Source organism: Priapulus caudatus, unplaced genomic scaffold (genome assembly GCF_000485595.1).
Source record: "Priapulus caudatus unplaced genomic scaffold, Priapulus_caudatus-5.0.1 Scaffold37, whole genome shotgun sequence".
Taxonomy (NCBI): domain Eukaryota; kingdom Metazoa; phylum Priapulida; class Priapulimorpha; order Priapulimorphida; family Priapulidae; genus Priapulus; species Priapulus caudatus.
The window spans coordinates 598,552-616,135 of record NW_014577098.1 but is presented as its reverse complement, the minus strand read 5'-3'; the positions used below and the strand labels follow the sequence as shown (position 1 = coordinate 616,135).

Below are 17,584 nucleotides of genomic sequence, written 5' to 3'. Positions count from 1 at the left end.
GCCGTGCAGTGAGATGAGATTATAAAGAAAAATGCGGTTGAACGAAAATCTCAAGTGCTTACAAGTGAGCATCTATGATAAGTGATGCAGCGCCATCTACCGAACGCGGGAATCACCTGTATTTATAAATGATAAATCGTAAAATCACTGTAACAACGTAATCAAAAAGATTACCAACTGACCCATAATATGTCGTCTACAAATGATTTAAAAGCAGGTGAGGCCATATAGATTAAATTTGACTCCGACTCTGAGTCTGAACTTAAGTTATACTGGTACTAGTGCTAGAAAGTATTTATATTTATAAGGCTAACCTATGCCATGGCTATACTGCCTAACCCTTCATAGGCATAGCCACAGGCACAGGCACTTGGAACGTCTCAATAAAACAAAATAATGGTAAATAAACACGAAATGTACCAAAGTCTTAATGTTTCTGTACTCTATTTCGCCTATAATCACCTGTAAATGCCAGTCAAATGCTCATCTGCAACACGCAAGTACACTGCACGCCCGCGCTGTGCACAAACAACATAAATAAGACTAAGACTAAGAGTAAGAGTAATACTATATAGAGCTCTCTTATTCATGTTGTTTGTGCACAGCGCGGTGTGCACATGCGGTGTACTTGCGTGTTGCAGATGAGCATTTGACTGGCATTTACAGGTGATTATAGGCGAAATAGAGTAGAGAAACCTTAAGACTGGTACATTTCGTGTTTATTTACCATTAATTTTTTTTATTGAGACGTTCCAAGTGCCTGTGTTCATAGCCATGCATCGACATAATCATAATGCTGTGTGTGGCTATACAGTAAATACAGTACTACTACTAGTACTACTACTAGTACTAGTAGTATAGCCCGCGTACAGTTGCGCCTGCGGCAGTAATTCTGTATAGTAATGCTAATTCATTTAGTAATGCTGATATAGGGTCTATGTCCCCCAGGCCAGGGTACTATCGGAGCTAGGGTACCCTGGGTACGGTTCGATATATCGGAAAGTACCTCGTGAGACTATACGATGTCGCTGCGTACCCTGCATTGTCCCACCATACCCTGACTTTCAACATCCGATTTCCGATGTTGTAAAACTAAAATATAAAAGCTAGCTCTTCATTTAAAAAAAAGGAAAAAGAAAAATATAGTCAAACATAGCATACATTTTTATTGGATTGCGATGTTTTGAGGTTTCTTCTATGTGATGTGGTAACTTAATTGGTGGGACAATGCAGGGTACGCAGCGACATATCGTATAGTACCCCGAGGTACTTTCCGATATATCGAACCGTACCCAGGGAACGTACCCTCCGATGGTACCCTGGGGGACATAGACCCTATCAGCATTACTAAGACATGCGTCTAAACACATGCGTCTATTAGTATTACGGTCTAAACAGAGGAATTGCTCCGACTTGTGATTGGAGGATAAAAATAGAATTCATGACGTTTCGTTTTCATTTTGGCATTTAGCCTATGACTCGAGTATGAGCGAAACCGCGCGTATATATTTGCTCATTAATGAAGCTAATAGCCCTTCAAATTCAATAAACTCGAGACTCACAGGGATCATAGCTAGACGTGTCTATAAATTATAATATTAATAGCTAGAATTTATAGAAATGTAACTCAAATCGTTTGCGCCATATGATAGTTAGTACAATTGCCTACTGGCCATAGCCACGCATATATATTATATATTACTATTAGTTTATGAGCAATACCGCGCGTGCATATTTGCTAATTAATTAGACTAATCGCACTTCAATAGACTCAAAATTCACAGAGATTAAGGCTAATTGACATGTGTCTATAATAGCTAGAATTTATAGAAATGTAACTCTAATCGTTCGTGCCATATGATAGTTAGTACACTTTCCTACCGGTCATAGCATAATATAGCACCGTATGCGGCAGGGTATGCTATGCAAAATGAAAACGAAACGTCACAAATTCTATTTTTATCCTCCAATCACAGGTCGGAGCAGTTCCTCTGTTTAGACGCATGTGTCTAAACACACCTGAAGATACAACCAGGCGGGATTTCGAAAAGGAAGGTCCTGCACTGACCAAATCCCCACACTCCGCATTATCATTGAGCAATCGGTTGAATGGGACGCATCTTTGTACATCTTTTTTGGAGACTTTTTAAAAGCTTTCAGCAGTGTGGATAGAACAATTCTATGGAAAATCCTCAAACATGGCATTCCAGATAAAATTATTAGCATAATCAAGAGTATCTATGAAGGCATGACTTGTCAGGTCATCCACTCTGGAAAACTATTAGAAGCCTTCGCAGTTGAATCTGGAATTAGGCAAGGATGCTTACTGTCACCGCTGCTATAGTATTCAGCCTGGTCATTGACTATATTATGAAAAAGAAAATCTATGGCCAGTGCAACGGAATACAATGGACACTTTGGACCCTGCGTGACGACCTCGACTATGCTGATGACCTGGCATTGCTTTCACACACACAACCATATTCAGGCAAAAACAGATAAACAGGTTCAGGAAGCAGCTAAAGTCAGGCTGAAATTCAACATTACGAAGACAAAGTCAATGAGGATAAACGCACAAAATGTGGACGCGGGGGAAAGAAGGACCATCAAAGGGAAAGCAATTGAGGAGGTGGAGACCTTCACATACTTGGGTAGCGCTCTGGACAAAAACGGAGGGGCCGAGTAAGATGTCAAGGACAGAATAGGGAAGGCAACGTGCGCATTCAAATTGCTCAACAAAGTTTGGAAGACAAGCGCCATCGCCCTCAAAACTAAATTGAAAATTTTCAACTCTAATGTTTAGACCGTCCTCATGTATGGCTGTGAAACATGGAAACTAACAGCCAAAATAACCCCAAAAATCCACAACGTTTTGTTAACAAATGCTTGAGGAAGATCCTCAGAATAATTTGGCCTCACACAAATAAAGAACTCTGGGAGAGGACGAAGCAGACCCCAATAGAAAGCCAAATCAGAAGACGGAAATGGGGCTAGGTGAGCAATACTGTGGAAGAAAGCGACTGACATCACATGAACGGCGCTGAGCTGGTACCTGCAATGAAGCGTCGGGTGGGAAGACCCAAAGCAACCTGGAGGCGAGACTCAGAGGCTGAACTCAAGAAGAAGGGTTACACTTGGAGGGAAATGGAGCAGAAGGCAATCAACCGAGCGACATGGAGGAAGTTCACCAATGACCTGTGTCTCCCATGAGACTGAAGGGTCTAACAGCAACAATATTGTTTGTACTTTAGTGGATCCTGCTCTGATTCATGAAACCTAGCTATAACTTATAAGTATCATATTTGTTTGATTTACAAATATTTGCAATTGATTTATTCATTTAAACTTATAGTGTGTACGTGGTTTTGACATAATTTTATTTGACAGTATTACAAGAGACACTTACAAAGCGAGGTGTACTAGGACAGCTTAAGGCACAAATGCGGGCAGAGATATTCCGGTCTCTGGAAGATACAAGTCGGCCACCCCCACGATTGACAGATGAAAACCTGCTTATAAATGAACTGATAAGAGAGTATTTGCTCTTCAACAACTACCGATATACAGAATCGGTGCTTGTGTCAGGTACATGTATATATGCAAAAGTATATGATGTGACCTTTCAAGCTAATTATATCTAACCAAATATGCAAGTAAATGAATTCATCAAGAAAAATGGACGAAGCATAAAATATGTGTCATTTATAAAACATTTATGTAGTGATATCTAATGTTCTAAACCATTGCTTGGTTAGATATGTGATTCTAACTGTAAATTTGTTATTGTATTTCAGAGTCTGGACTTCCAGAGATGCCACTAGACAGGGAGTTGTTGACAAAAACGTTGAATGTGACTCAGTCAGGTGCTTCTAGTCGTGTGTAGGTATTAACTAACCAGAATAAATGACGATGTATTGTTTCTGTTATCCATACCAATTACACCATGAATGGTTCCAGTTAATTCACTTATTAATTAGTGTGAATTACAATATCGTCTAACCTTGGACTACAAATTACTATGTAATAATAACAATCTAATAATAAATATTATAGTCAATACAATCTAATAATATAGAGGAATTGGAAAATAATTTTCCTACGTTCAAATCCTAATACTTTTAACGGCACACATGACACTTGCTGAAATATTTTCAGTTAAAGTAGTTAAATAATGGTACATGAAAAATTTTATTGTTCAATATTTAAGAGGAGAAGGATTGCAATATCTTATAAACCACTCTTAGTTTCAGTTATAATATGGACGAATTTGTTTTAAAATAAAAATCATTCAATTTTAAAACTCGCTGGTTGTTTTATGACAAATGTGAATGCGTGATTATAGAACTTTGTAGGTTTATACTATTATTTATGCACTCACTATCGTAATATATTATGGTATAGTATCATTTTAAGTAAAACTGACATTAATAATCAGATAGGTATCATGAACATGTTCTGTGCAACAAACTGTTCATATCTAATTAGTAAGGAAAATTGGTTGACAGTGAATTACTGCCATACTACCATGAATTACATTTGCAACACATCAGTTTCGAATGAAGTTATTCTTGCAGATATCTGTGGATTCTAAGTGAATTTACAGTTGTTTTTATTACAGCAATTTCTTGAGATGCTTTTTGACTCATGTGCTTAACGTTACACAATCATAAGTTATTCGCTAATTAATGGATTTCTAGGATTTGCACAAATTCTTTTTCTCATGCTTGTGAACACCGTTGTACTTACAGGCCTCTGTTGTATGGCATTTTGTCATACTTTTCGTGTCCGCCCACTGCAGATCGTAACACATTGAATGTAAAGGAAAACCTGCAGACCAGCACTGACCAAGACAGCATCTAAAAGTCTCTGATATGAGCACATTTAGAGTAGAGAATACTCTGTTGAAGAATATTTTAGTACAAAGTTTGTAAAATATGTAAATTGTTTAGCATGTGGCTCTAGTAATTTTTCGTGGTTTTATATGTGAAAAGGTTTAGTCATAGTTGGTGACCAATGCGTTTTTATTCTTTCACATGAAGCACTTGTAAAGCACAGCGGATTTCTAGATGTGCAGACACTTCTTTACCATACACCGTTTACCGTGAAACTAACTGTCAATAAATGGCTTTTATTCAATGATAATTAATTTTTAGTCCTATCCTATGCAGTATGCAATTATCGTGTAGCAATGTATGTATACATCGGCTTGTGTATAGTGGTTGTGATATCTGATAAATGTATTTGGAATGAAGCCCAAAACATCCATTGAGAGGTAGAATAACAAACATGCACTCATATAACGTATAATATCTATAATCAGTTTTAAATTATGTATACATTAGCTGACTGAGAAAACCACAGACAATTGTTAAAATTTCAACAATTGATTGCATTATAATTTACAATCCTGTACATGAGAAATATAGTTATGTTTGTTAAATAAGTCAACAGCTCTACTTTTATGCTTCGAAATGTTATTAGTGATTGTTGAGCATTAAAAATATATAATAAATGAACACTAAACACATCACATTTGAATAATTGTATATGCAGACTAAGTTCCATCTATAATACATTGCCTAGAAAACCATTGAATTTGTGATCGGTTAAATTCGAACACGTCTACAAAAATAGATATAATTTTCCAGCTGAGGGGAACATCCGCATATACAATATTTCTAATGTAAAAATACGTGCATTCACAATTGTGTTAAATATATTTAGGACCATTGGTGTAGCGCACAGCAGAAAATACTTCACTGACAACATACACCCACACAGTCACCAGCCAATAGGGAAAAGCTACAAAAAATATCTGTTATAAAAAAATAAACCAATAATTATTGCACATCTACATTTAGAAAATCCCAAAACGTAAAATAAACCCAAAGTGAGAGACTTTGACTAACGGACTAGCTTCTACTGTCCGGTAGTAAAGGCACGTTTACATGAAGCTGTGCACAATGCCCGCAGTTAGCTAATCTATTGGCTATCAGCAGCAAAAAACAGTGTGAAGCCTCGCTGCTATAAATATACGTCTCACCGGGAACATCTGTCATCACAAGCAAGTTGTCACACTGTGACCCTCTCTCCCCTTATGCCTCCAGTCACAACCACGTAATCACAGTCTGACAGCAACAATCTCATTGCTAAAGCCTAAAGCAGCTGCTTCAATTATCAAAGTGGTTGTGATGTAGACTAAGGGGCCAGGGCTACAGAGACAATACAGCATTCACGTCAAACCGGTAAACCTTGGAGGAATCCTCTTTGTCTTCATTTCCTCGGCCGTATCGCATAGGTTGATATGCGTCAGTATACATCTAATCCGCCGGCAATGGACCACATTACCAACAACTAAATTACCACCTTACTCTTTGACAGTGCAATCTGCCAACATGACCATTGCAAAGCAGACACCAACACTTAATGTTATTAATTACAATTTTCACTGGTACCAGTACTTTTTCGAATGACAAATTCAACGAGGCGTGGCAATCGCATTGATTTCAGGCTATGATTTCAAGTCGCACAGACGAGGTTTAACAGAAGTACGATGCCCGCGCTGCGAGGCGAGGCATGACGAGTGCATTCAAACCATGTTGACTGTGTGTGAATAAAGACACTACGGTTCATCCACATCCCGGAAGATCACGTCCACCTAGTTGTGTCAGTTTTGGCCCAATCCGAAATTTGACATTACCTGTGAAGTAAAACGAGAGTTTGTTAAACATTGGTAACAAACTCTTTTACAGATAATCATGAGCGAAAAGAAAGTGAAAACTGTAAAATCAATCTAAAGATAACATAACATGCCACAAAAGTTCTCAAACAAAACTACTGTCAAATTATCCTCACTGTATTTGTATTCCATCAGCATGTCAACAATTTCATGCCACACTTTACCGTAATGGAATGATCTAGCTAATGTCTGCCACTAGTACCTGTTCATATACGGTCCAAGCCATGGCAGCCATCATTGTTCGCCTCATCGTTCTGGGAATAAGTCCCTTGAAATATCCCTGAATGCCATACACCTGCACAATGCACACCAATTAAAAAAAGAAATTTAGATATTTCTGCAAAATTTTCATTTCCATATCCTCGTCTACACGACGACGCTTAACTCGAGTTAAGCTAACTCGAGTTAGCGATTATGTAGCGTCTACACGACAACACCCGATAGCGATTATTACCGATTTATTATGAATGCGTGCGTATGTAAACGTGCGTGCGTGTGTGTGCGTGCATGCGTGAGTGCGTACACGTGCGTGCGTGCGTGCGTGCGTGCGTGCGTGCGTGCGTGCGTCTGTGTGTGTGCACGTACACGTGCGTGTGTGTGTGCGCGCGTGTGCATGTGCACGTAGACGTGCATGCGTGTGTGCGCGCGTGTGCATGTGCACGTAGACGTGCGTGCGTGCGTGCATGAATGTGTGCGTGCGTGTGCACGTACACGTGCGTGCGTGCACGCGTGGGCCGGTACACGTTCGTCCGTGTGTGCACGCACACGTGCGTGCGTGCGTACGTACACGTGCGTGCATGAGTGTGCACGTATATGTGCGTGCGTGCATGCGTGTGCGTGTACACGTGCGTGCGTACACGTGCGTGCATGCGTGAGTGCGTGCGTGTGCACGTACATGTGCGTGCATGCGTGCGTGCGTGCGTGCGTGCGTACGTACACGTGCGTGCATGCGTGAGTGCGTGCGTGTGCACGTACATGTGCGTGCATGCGTGCGTGCGGGCCTGCGTGCGTGTGCACGTACACGTGCGTGCGTGCGCGCGTGTGCCGGTACACGTTCGTGCGTGTGTGCGTGTGTGCGCGCGTGTGCATGTGCACGTAGACGTATACGTGCGTGCATGAGTGTGTGCGTGCGTGCGTGCGAACTTACACGTGCGTGCATGCGTGCGTGTGTCCGTGTGTGCACGTACACGTGCGTGCGTGCGTGCGCGTGTGTGCAGGTACACGTTCGTGCATGCGTGCGTGCGTGTGCAGGTACATGTGTGTGCATGTGTGCGTGCGTGCGTGCGTGCGTCACGTGTGTGTGCAGGTACACGTGCGTGCATGCGTGCATGCATGTGCACGTAGACGTGCGTGCGTGCATGCGTGCATGTGCACGTACACGTGCGTGCATGAGTGTGCGTGCGTGTGCAAGTACACGTGCGTGCGTGCGTGCGTGTGCACGTACACGTGCGTGCGTGCGTGCGTGTGCACGTACATTGTAATAGTGTTGCCGCCTATCGTGGAGTTATGTACTATTCGCTAACTCGAGTTAAGCGTCTACACGGGGCCTTAACTCGAGTTAGCTTAACCTCGATCGACTGGCGAGGTTAAGCGAACTCGAGTTAAGGCCCCGTGTAGACGCTTAACTCGAGTTAAGCGTCGTCGTGTAGACGAGGCTCATGTGTTGTTTTCTAATTACTCCCCAAACCCTAAAACCATCTTCAAAGCATTTATACAGACCACACGTGCAATCTGCTTGCATGACATGTTGCCTCCTCTATACATGTATGCACATGAACCCATCATGGTTACAGTCATAACTTACACATTATTGAAACGACATCCCTACAATACATCTCGTGAAAAATCTAAATTATGTCTGAATATATTCATACTGGGACAACATTGACTCCAAAAGTTATCACCTTGCCCCCACTCAATTAAGTTGTAATGATGTATATTAATATTCACATATAACTATAAAAGTTTAATGAACAAAATGTTCGCATTGGAATAATATCATATGCCCACATCGCATTTTCTAATGGAATTTGACTTGTCATCTCTTACCCTGTATACGTAGCGAACGACGTGTGTTACGGAGGAAAACCTTCCAGGGAATATCTGTATTTTGGTCTTGATGACGTCTGCAGGTTGGGTGGCGGCGGAGGCCAGAACTCCCGACACTATGCCACAGCTAAAGTGCACCAGGGGCACATACTGGCCCTCCATCGTTTCTAAAATGAAAGTGTCAATGACACTGTATAGCTTACCACAAAAAAGGACACAAATGAGTGAGTGAGAAGAAGTCAGTTTTAATTGAGCAACCATCGATGTACATTATAGAAACGAAGAGTATATATGGGAGAACTCCCATTATATACTCTTGATAATTATGTGTAATTTTTTATGTGAAAATAAATGTTTGAGATGTGAAAGTCTGAGATGTGGGCGAGTGATGGCGTTACACCTAAATGATCGCCATTTAACGTTTTTATAATATTCAGATTTAGGCACTGCCTAAAAGCGGAGCTCCCGATGTGTAACGTGTAAGATTGAGAGGATACGCTTATTTCACGTAGCTGCTATATACCCTGTGAGAATGGTGTTTCCCTGCCCATAACACAACTTTTGTCAAGGGTTAATTGGTTGCATGGAAGTGTTTACTTCGTATGAGTTTTTCTAGGCGGTAGCACACGGTTGCCATCTGTATATCGCAATAATAATTTATAAACCAAAATGAATCACAATTTGTGACGGTAGATGGCGCTATACCCGCTTTGATGTTTCTTAGCGATGGCGTTCGAAATAAATAGGTTATGCTGCGTTCTGACATGTTTTGTAAAACTTTACTCTAATATAGACGTTTTATCGGCAGGGTGGAGAGGAAATACCAATTTTGCATTAAAGATATTGTCAATGAAATCTTGTAAAACGAACCAGAGTGTGACACCACATACTGTTATCTGCGTGTCTATAACATAATATGCTATATAATTGCCAAAACCTACCTAATTTGCATAATTTTTTTTTTAAATATCAAAACCCCTGGCACTTATTCATTCACATACCAAAGATGAGCAAAATTCGTTGAACCTGAACTGACTAATCGCAAGTCCCATTTTTGCCAAAAAATTGCCGTGGCTCAAAAGTACGTCGACTGGCGTGCGCCAAAATAGGACGTTCAATATGGGAGCATAGCAGTAACAACTATACCCAATTTACCCCTGAGTTATCGTTGACCGTAGCCAAATGTTGACGGACGGACGGACGGACAGACGCACGACGACCCATGGCAATAGCTCAGCTTGACGATGTCAAGGTGAGCTAAAAACAGCATAATAAATTAGTACTATTTCCAGGCTGTCACTACTTGTGGAAAAGGGGGTGTGATTGTAAAAGACTAACTAGTAATACTGCCACTGTAGAGGGAGAGAATAACTGTCATTACAGTAAAAATAGGAATCAACTTCGTGCTGAAATTGACGTGCTAACCATGAACAGACTGCAGGTCACAAAGCTACTTCAACTAAAAGTGACAAGCTAACATTAGCTCTCAGCCACAACCTACACATTGTAGAGAGCTGTATTGTAAATTGTTAGTTGTTGGTCTAAGCACCTATTCATACAACATCAACTTGGTTTTTAAGTTTTCTAAATCATTCTTCATCAAAAGATACATACGCTTCGGTACAAGGTTGTGCGTTTGTTTGTAGAACATGAGGTAGAGACCAGAGAACGGGCAGTCTCTAAGCAGAGTAGCGAGTAGGCCACTGTACAGACCCTTCATGCCCTCATGCTTATAGATGTGGTGAAAGGCCTTCTGAATGCTCCCATATTTGTAATGCTGACTCTGCAAACCACAAACACGTAAGACTAGGTACAGGGGTAGAAAATTCACAAGACTGTAGCTTCTGAGAGGGGAAATGTGGGTAGCTAAGGAGACAAGTTGGTAATTCTCCCTCTAGGTTATGCTCTCAGATTGTATAAAAAGGCTAATGAATGTAAATATATATATATTATATATATATATATATCTGCTAGATGTATTCCTGCCACACTGGTCATCTATTAAAATTAGTAGAAGAAGCATACACAGCAATTACACACGTGTGAGTTTGTAAGTAGCAATTATGTGCATTTACTGTTAATTCGTTAAAATTTTAACCAGAAGCAGCCTGCATTTATAGTGCACTTGATGGTAATCGGAGAACCTCACAATGACATGACCGATTGTGAAGATCAAATGCACATACTTGCGAATTTGCACATGTTGAAACTCATGATCGTGAGAACTAGCGTACCTCAAAGCGAGTTTTTAGTACGGTAAATGGCAGCAGCAGTAACACCGCTATGCTCCTTGCTGTTGCTCCAAACATCATACTCTCCAGACCCCCAGAACCTGTGCTTCTGTGATAAAGAAGAATATACATACATATATATATATATATATATATTAATATGTGTAATATATTAACTGTACTGTACTACTAACAGACAAGGTAACAGTTAATGGTTGCATGGTTTAATGTTACTACTAACAATCACGATCATAAAATGCACCAAATCGGCGATATTTCCATACAACCCACATGACAGCTTAGCCGTGTTATCAAAAACAGGAAATCATTCATATCTTGCCTACTCGGCACTTTTACTTCTACAGAACTGACGCTTCGCTGCTTCATCAACATTCAAAATAACAATTAAGCTATTCACGTAGGCCGACGCTAGTGCATGGCTCTGTGGTTTGTTACAAGAGGGTGGAGAGGTAGAGAGAAGGAGCAAGGTTGAGAAGTGCACGTCTTACCCGAAAGCACTCTTGAGACCGTGTAGGGAACAAAAGTATATGCCAACGCCAGGTGCGCATCGAATCAAGGACTGCAACAAAACATGAAAACGTAAGAAATCATCGTTTAGAAATCTACTCACGAGTTACAACCCATCAGTGATATAAGTAGCCCTACAAGGTTCTTCCCAGGAACTTCGGAAGGCATGTTTTTATGGCCAGATATGAGGGGATGGTCTGAGAGGGGGTGTTGTAGTAATTGGAGCCTATAATGTGTGTCATAAACGGCCCTAATATACATGTAATCTTGACCAGTTTAGAGATGCTCTGAAAACACAGCATGACCGTTTTGGGATTGCTAAAAGTAAATGCAGCTGGAAATTTAGTGTGTAGATTAGGCATGTCAGAGGATTCATAGGATGTCGCAAATTAGCTTCAGCTTTTAAGGCATGACAGAGATGACATGCGGTAAAGGCCTGAGAAAACCCCTGCCCTATCCCTACCCTTCTCTTCCTTTCTCCCCTTCCCACCTTTGCTCTCGATCCATCACCTTCAGGGGCGGATCAAGGGCTGAAGCTAGACAGTATTTTTCCAGATTTTAAGGGCACATCCCCCAAAAAGGGCACACCACCCCACAGTGGGCGCCGTCAGGCGCGGAAGCACACGGCGGTGGGTCTGGGGGGCCTCCCCCAGGAAATTTCAAAATTTCAAGGGTACCTGGGCACAAAAATTAGCACCATTTGAGCACACATTTAGTCAAGCAGCAATAGCTAAAAACCATATGGAATTTTATTTCTGCTACATTTTGCCTGCGCTTTGCATACCAGCAATTAATGCAGAATAATGTTACCATGTAAAATTTTGATTTCCTTCAAGTCCTGTCAATGAATCAGTAGAAAAAGAAAACAAAATTTTCGAAGGGCACTTTAAAATCTAGACCGTATTTCCCAATACGGCAAACACGGTCTGAATCCACCCCTGACCTTCTCTGTCCCTCTCGCTCCTAACACTGTGTGCGATGTAAACGTTTAATGAAATGTACCATAAATGCACAATGTAACGTACAGGAGTGAGTCCTTTCCACAGAGCCAGTGGTGACTCATTCTTCACTAGATTGACAACAAACATCACCATGCCAGGATGTACCTGCCTGAAATAAACAATCAATCATCTGTTTTTTACTGCAGTAAAAATATTAAAAAACCAATAAACTGATGTTTTATATTCTGAAACTCATATAAATATGCACCATGGCATATATATGTATGTACATATATGTATATATATCGATGAGTATACATGCATGTACACAAACCCGTTTTAGTAATTACCACTACAGAATGAACATAGATCTGTCTACCAACACTTTTGGCATTTCCATTGAATAATCGTTATACATAGGTTCGACTGTATACTAATGAAAAAATACAGTGTACGCAGGAGGCGGCACTCACCCGACAGTCGCTGGTGCTTGGATCCTCGTCTTGACCAAGTCTAGCGGCTGGAAAATGATTGTGGAGCATGTCCCACTAAATGCTCCAACTACGAACGACTGTACCATAGGGTGCTGCAAGTCAAGATGCATCAATTTTGATCAAGATAGAGGCAATGACTACTGATAAAACTTCCAATGAACAAAAAAAACATGTAGAAGCCAAACCTCCTTATCTATTCACATCCTCTACCCTTGTAGTATTAGCTTTCATTGCACTGTTGAGATATTACATTGCCATCGATATTTAGCCATTTTAATGAACACGCAATACTCAGTACACATACTTTTTACTACTTCTTTTTATTACTACACTTTCTTACTTTTGGCTGGTTCATGCTTTTACCTTCTATCTCTGTTAATTTGTGCATGCAGTCAAAGACTAGTGATCGTATTGAAACTTACTACGCTGGACTGAACCTTGACAGCATCGGAAGCTGTTGCTATGCTTGAGCTAGCCCAGGTATGGGTGGCCATGTCCTCAGTGCTGCTCCGCAGATCTCTCTATCACCAGCCACACTCGATGCTAGGAATCCATCCTTGCTGCTTGGGTCTGCACGTATAGCAAAGTCCTGTTTCTCTCACGGTTTGCAGAATAGCGAGGAGCAGCAGCTTACGGTGGTGACCGCCATGCTGGCATTGAAGATCAGCATTTTAGCTTGCTGCAATACGAGGCCAGTGCATTACCACCTCACGCTGACCCCCACCCTCACATCGATGGGCTACTGCTGGATCAGCCGCCCCCTCCAATATATGACTGTGATAAATTTGTGTAGCCAGAGCAGGTAGGCTGGGCTGCTACGTTATTCCGTTGCCTTGCACCTACCTTCGACCGGCAGCGCCGCAAATTGGGTTATCGGTGAGCTCCCAGTGCAGTCTATCAACAGAAATAAACAGATCGATATTAGTGAATGTTTTAGTGCCTTTATAAACATATTGATCACTGCCCCCGCAGGCAATCATGCTGTCAGCTCAACTGAACCACGGGCTGGCTAAAACTCCTGAACAATATGCAGGTCATGTATAGCCTGCAGCCAGCTACAGGGCGGCTTATCGATGCAGGCAACACTGCAAAAAATAGTGGTTTATCCAGTCCTGAAATTGTCCTGTGCCTAATGGGCAAGTAACCTTGAACTAGACACCAAATTTTAACATATATAGGTACCTCATATAACAGAGTATGTCCCTATTGAACATACGTATCAACGTGGGAATATTATAGGGTTTGAAAGTCAAAAACAATAAGAAAGACCACCTATCACTAGTGCCCCTTCTACCATAGCCACATTGAAGGCCACTGAAGATTGGGCAAACGTATGTTGCATGTTTTACTGGTTTCTAACTGACATTATACAACATGGTTAGGCCATAATAAAAATATTGTTTGTTTGCCCTCACCCGACCGACCCGCCAAAAAGGGGCCGACTTCCCATTCCTATTCTTTTTTTTTGACAAATTGTATTACTACGTTATATAAATCTGTAGGCAATACATTATATGTACCAAGCAGAACGAACATAAAAGGTATCTCCACACAAGCACACCCGAGCATGTAGACACCATACTGAATTTGTAAAAAGACCCCCCCCCCCACAAAAAAGAAGCCTACCTACCTACCCAAACTTTTCAGCCTGGGTCAGGTGAGGGCAAACAAAGATTTTTTTTAATTGTGGCCTTAGGGTCATATGACTAGAGCAACAGATCGAGGGCATGGGTTAGCTAGCATTCGACCATGAAAGATTCAGGATTTAGATGCAAATACCAAATTCCATCGAGGTATATCTTGTTTAACTGGCTTCATGCAGGCTCTTTGCACCCTGTACGAAAATAGCACACGTCACTATATATACCTACGCAGTACGTTGCAAAAGCATGCCATGTGCAGACACAAGGCTCGTGATTTGCACGTGGCAACTCAGCTGCTAATGCTATATTGCTGCTTATTCGTTGGACTTGAAGTCTCATGAGTACAGTGATGATGAAGAATGTAAACTATGTATATAACTTCCTGCTTATAATCCACACGCAGCCAATACTGTCTCGGGAAATGACGAGATATACGAGTACAGCTTTACCGTAGTATTGAGAGCTAAACTAGATATAAATAATATTTAAAAAGTTAAAAAGTTAAAAATTGATAACAATTCAATAGACAGATAGATGGTGGTGCGTACAGATTAACATGACGTACGTGTGAATCCATGGTGTATACCAATAACGGCGCAGTGGCCTAATCGCTAGAACATCCGTCTACACCGGGATTCCGGGTTCGAATCCCACCTCGGGAAATACTTTGTTTCTTTACTTTTGAATTGTTTAGTATGTACTTCTGCCACTGTTCTTCACCGTTAATTTCAAAATTTTAAATTTTTTACTACATTTAAACGTTTAGTGAAATTCCAGAATAAACTATGGTAGATGATAATAATAGCGCAAACTGACGGGAACACTTCACGGAAGCCTAGGTAGGTTACAGATCAAATATTATTATATTTTTTATATTATTTTATTTTATTATTTTCTCTTTTTGACTTTTTTATTTTTATCTTTTGATTTCTTATTATTTTTTACAGTTTGGGATGGGATGGGATAGCATGGGATGGCATGCGATGGGATGTCATGGCATGGGATGCGATATGGGATGGGATGGGATGGGCTATGGCATGGAATGGGATGGATGCATGGATAGATAGATAGTTAGATTTTTTTGGTATTTTCTTTTCAACCAAGCCATCACCAACTGAGTAACGCCACTGATTTCCCCGGGCCCAACAAGACAGATAGATGGCGGTGCGTACAGATTAACATGACGTACGTGTGAATCCATGGTGTATACGTATAGTCCAACCCTAACTCTGAATCCAACAAGAGTAGGGTTACATTATTGTATCTACACTATCACGTACAATCCTTGCTACTGCAGCAGACACTAGCTCTAGTACTATATACTATAGCCCGCGTACAGTTGCCGCAGGCCGCCGCAGTTATAGCAGTTATAACTGTACGCGGGTTATAGCACTAGAGCTGAGCAGACACCAGCTGGCAGTCTTGCACTGTATTGTAGCTCGAAAAACAGTCATGAACATGCAAGGACAAGACTGTGGTGACTTATTTATTTATATTTATACGCTCCTTTGGGAAACGTTAATTCTTACCTTATTTTTGTTTAGTGCACAATACGCTAAATCGTGCATGGCCGATACACGTTATTATCGTTATATATGTTATCAACAATATAAATTTATATACATGCACGGAATATATTATTATACCATTGCCAAATCGACTTCCAGATTATATCATTTTATCAATCAGTTTATCTAAGCAAAAGTGACAGCGATAATCACAGAATTGTGTCAACACGGGCATAATACAACAGCATGCATGCATACAGGCGTGTAGGCCCCTACGGCTACACCATGCACACAACATGCAATTCCAAGTTGTTCAAAATCATGTACACGAATATGATGCCAAAACTGGTGCTGCAGGGATCGAGGGAACCAAAGGCAACTGGGGGTGTCAAATAGGATTTGGCCACTATAACTAACTATACGCAGTCAACTACATGGAGAAAATGTGTACAAGGGGAGGGACGAACCGAGGATAAAAAGATAGCCGAGGCAGCGTTTGATCAGTACATGTATAACTAACTATAAACACTCGGTCACTAGGTCGGGTCGAATACGCCTAGCTCTATCACTAACGGTGACAGAAATACATATGATGTAGTATCTTGTTCCGTGAGCGGAGCATGCATAACGTTAAACCACACCGTGCACGACAATCTAACACATACACTTACCTTATCACGCGTTGAACGGTTCAACACCAGCAATATCGTTGCTGTGTTTCTGGGAACACAACCAAGAAGGAAGGAATTCCCTCCTACTACAGCTCGCTACTCTACTACAGCTTATGATCGAGGTACCACGTGAACAACACGTGAAAGTAGGCCCCTCGCCAACCCTGTGCGGCAGAACCAGACTACCTAGAACCAGAGTGAGTCGAACATCCGATCAGCGGCTAAAAACGACATTGCCGCGATAGCGCGCGTGTTTACAGCAGTGGTTTACAGCGATGTTGGTGCTCTCAGGGGCGGATTCAGACCGTATTTGCCGTATTACTAAATACGGTCTAGATTTCAAAGTGCCCTTCGAAATTTTGCGCTAAAAAATACAGAAAACAATTTGATGGAATTTGGCTATATTCTTTATTTGTTTTCTTTTTCATCTGATTCATTGACAGGACCTGAAGGAAATCAAAATTTTACATGGTAACAAAACTAGCTTTGATATCTAAAAAAAAAGGGAAGTGCTTGAATCATTCTGCATTAACTGCTGGTATGCAAAGCGCAGGCAAAATGATGCAGAAATAAAATTCTATATGGTTTTTAGCTATTGCTGCTTTTTTCTGCTAATTTTTGTGCCCAGGATCCCTTGAAATTTTGAAATTTCCTCCCTGGCCTCCCCCAGACCCCCGCCATGTGCTTCCGCGCCTAACGCCGCCGACTGTGAGGTAGTGTGCCCTTTTTGGGGGATGTGCCTTTAAAATCTGGCAAAATACTGCCTAGCTTAATTCAGCC

At 41.2% G+C, this 17,584-nt stretch overlaps 2 protein-coding genes across 5 annotated transcripts; one reads left to right on the top strand and one right to left on the bottom strand.

Annotated features, from left to right (window-relative positions):
* Positions 1-92: 92 nt before the first annotated feature.
* LOC106818916 (lisH domain-containing protein FOPNL-like) lies at positions 93-5,142 on the top strand. Of its 3 annotated transcripts, none has more exons than XR_001395316.1 (5): positions 93-217; positions 3,388-3,585; positions 3,795-3,879; positions 4,749-4,991; positions 5,051-5,142. XR_001395316.1 is itself a non-coding variant. In XM_014823597.1 (5 exons), the coding sequence occupies exons 3-5, from the start codon at positions 3,441-3,443 to the stop codon at positions 4,858-4,860; spliced, it is 342 nt and encodes a 113-aa protein (XP_014679083.1). In that variant the 5' UTR covers positions 130-217; positions 1,977-3,238; positions 3,388-3,440; the 3' UTR covers positions 4,861-5,142. The 3 variants fall into 3 exon arrangements, 2 of the variants coding, with proteins under 2 accessions (XP_014679074.1, XP_014679083.1); XM_014823597.1 differs by adding an exon at positions 1,977-3,238 and having other exon boundaries at positions 130-217; positions 4,749-5,142; XM_014823588.1 differs by having other exon boundaries at positions 4,749-5,142.
* Positions 5,143-5,297: 155 nt separating this feature from the next.
* Positions 5,298-16,918, bottom strand: LOC106818900 (solute carrier family 25 member 38-A-like). 2 transcript variants are annotated; one of them, XM_014823572.1, is made up of 11 exons: positions 16,805-16,918; positions 13,826-13,876; positions 13,405-13,661; positions 12,962-13,074; positions 12,573-12,657; positions 11,529-11,599; positions 11,023-11,128; positions 10,403-10,571; positions 8,789-8,955; positions 6,942-7,034; positions 5,298-6,700 (listed from the first exon to the last, which is right to left on the bottom strand). In XM_014823572.1, exons 3-11 carry the CDS (start codon positions 13,474-13,476, stop codon positions 6,668-6,670), a joined length of 909 nt encoding a protein of 302 aa, XP_014679058.1. In that variant the 5' UTR covers positions 13,477-13,661; positions 13,826-13,876; positions 16,805-16,918; the 3' UTR covers positions 5,298-6,667. The 2 variants fall into 2 exon arrangements, with proteins under 2 accessions (XP_014679058.1, XP_014679065.1); XM_014823579.1 differs by having other exon boundaries at positions 13,405-13,552.
* Positions 16,919-17,584: the final 666 nt, after the last annotated feature.

Coding starts and splice junctions, on each gene's coding strand:
- LOC106818900 (XM_014823572.1), bottom strand. CDS start 13,476: ATGGCCACCCATACCTGGGCTAGCTCAAGCATAGCAACAGCTTCCGAT. Junction 11,600..12,572: donor TGTGGAAAGGACTCACTCCT/GTACGTTACATT, acceptor GTTTTGTTGCAG/TCCTTGATTCGATGCGCACC. Junction 8,956..10,402: donor GCACAACCTTGTACCGAAGC/GTATGTATCTTT, acceptor CTTTCATTTTAG/AAACGATGGAGGGCCAGTAT.
- LOC106818916 (XM_014823588.1), top strand. CDS start 190: ATGTCGTCTACAAATGATTTAAAAGCAG. Junction 218..3,387: donor TACAAATGATTTAAAAGCAG/GTGAGGCCATAT, acceptor TTTATTTGACAG/TATTACAAGAGACACTTACA. Junction 3,586..3,794: donor AGAATCGGTGCTTGTGTCAG/GTACATGTATAT, acceptor ATTGTATTTCAG/AGTCTGGACTTCCAGAGATG.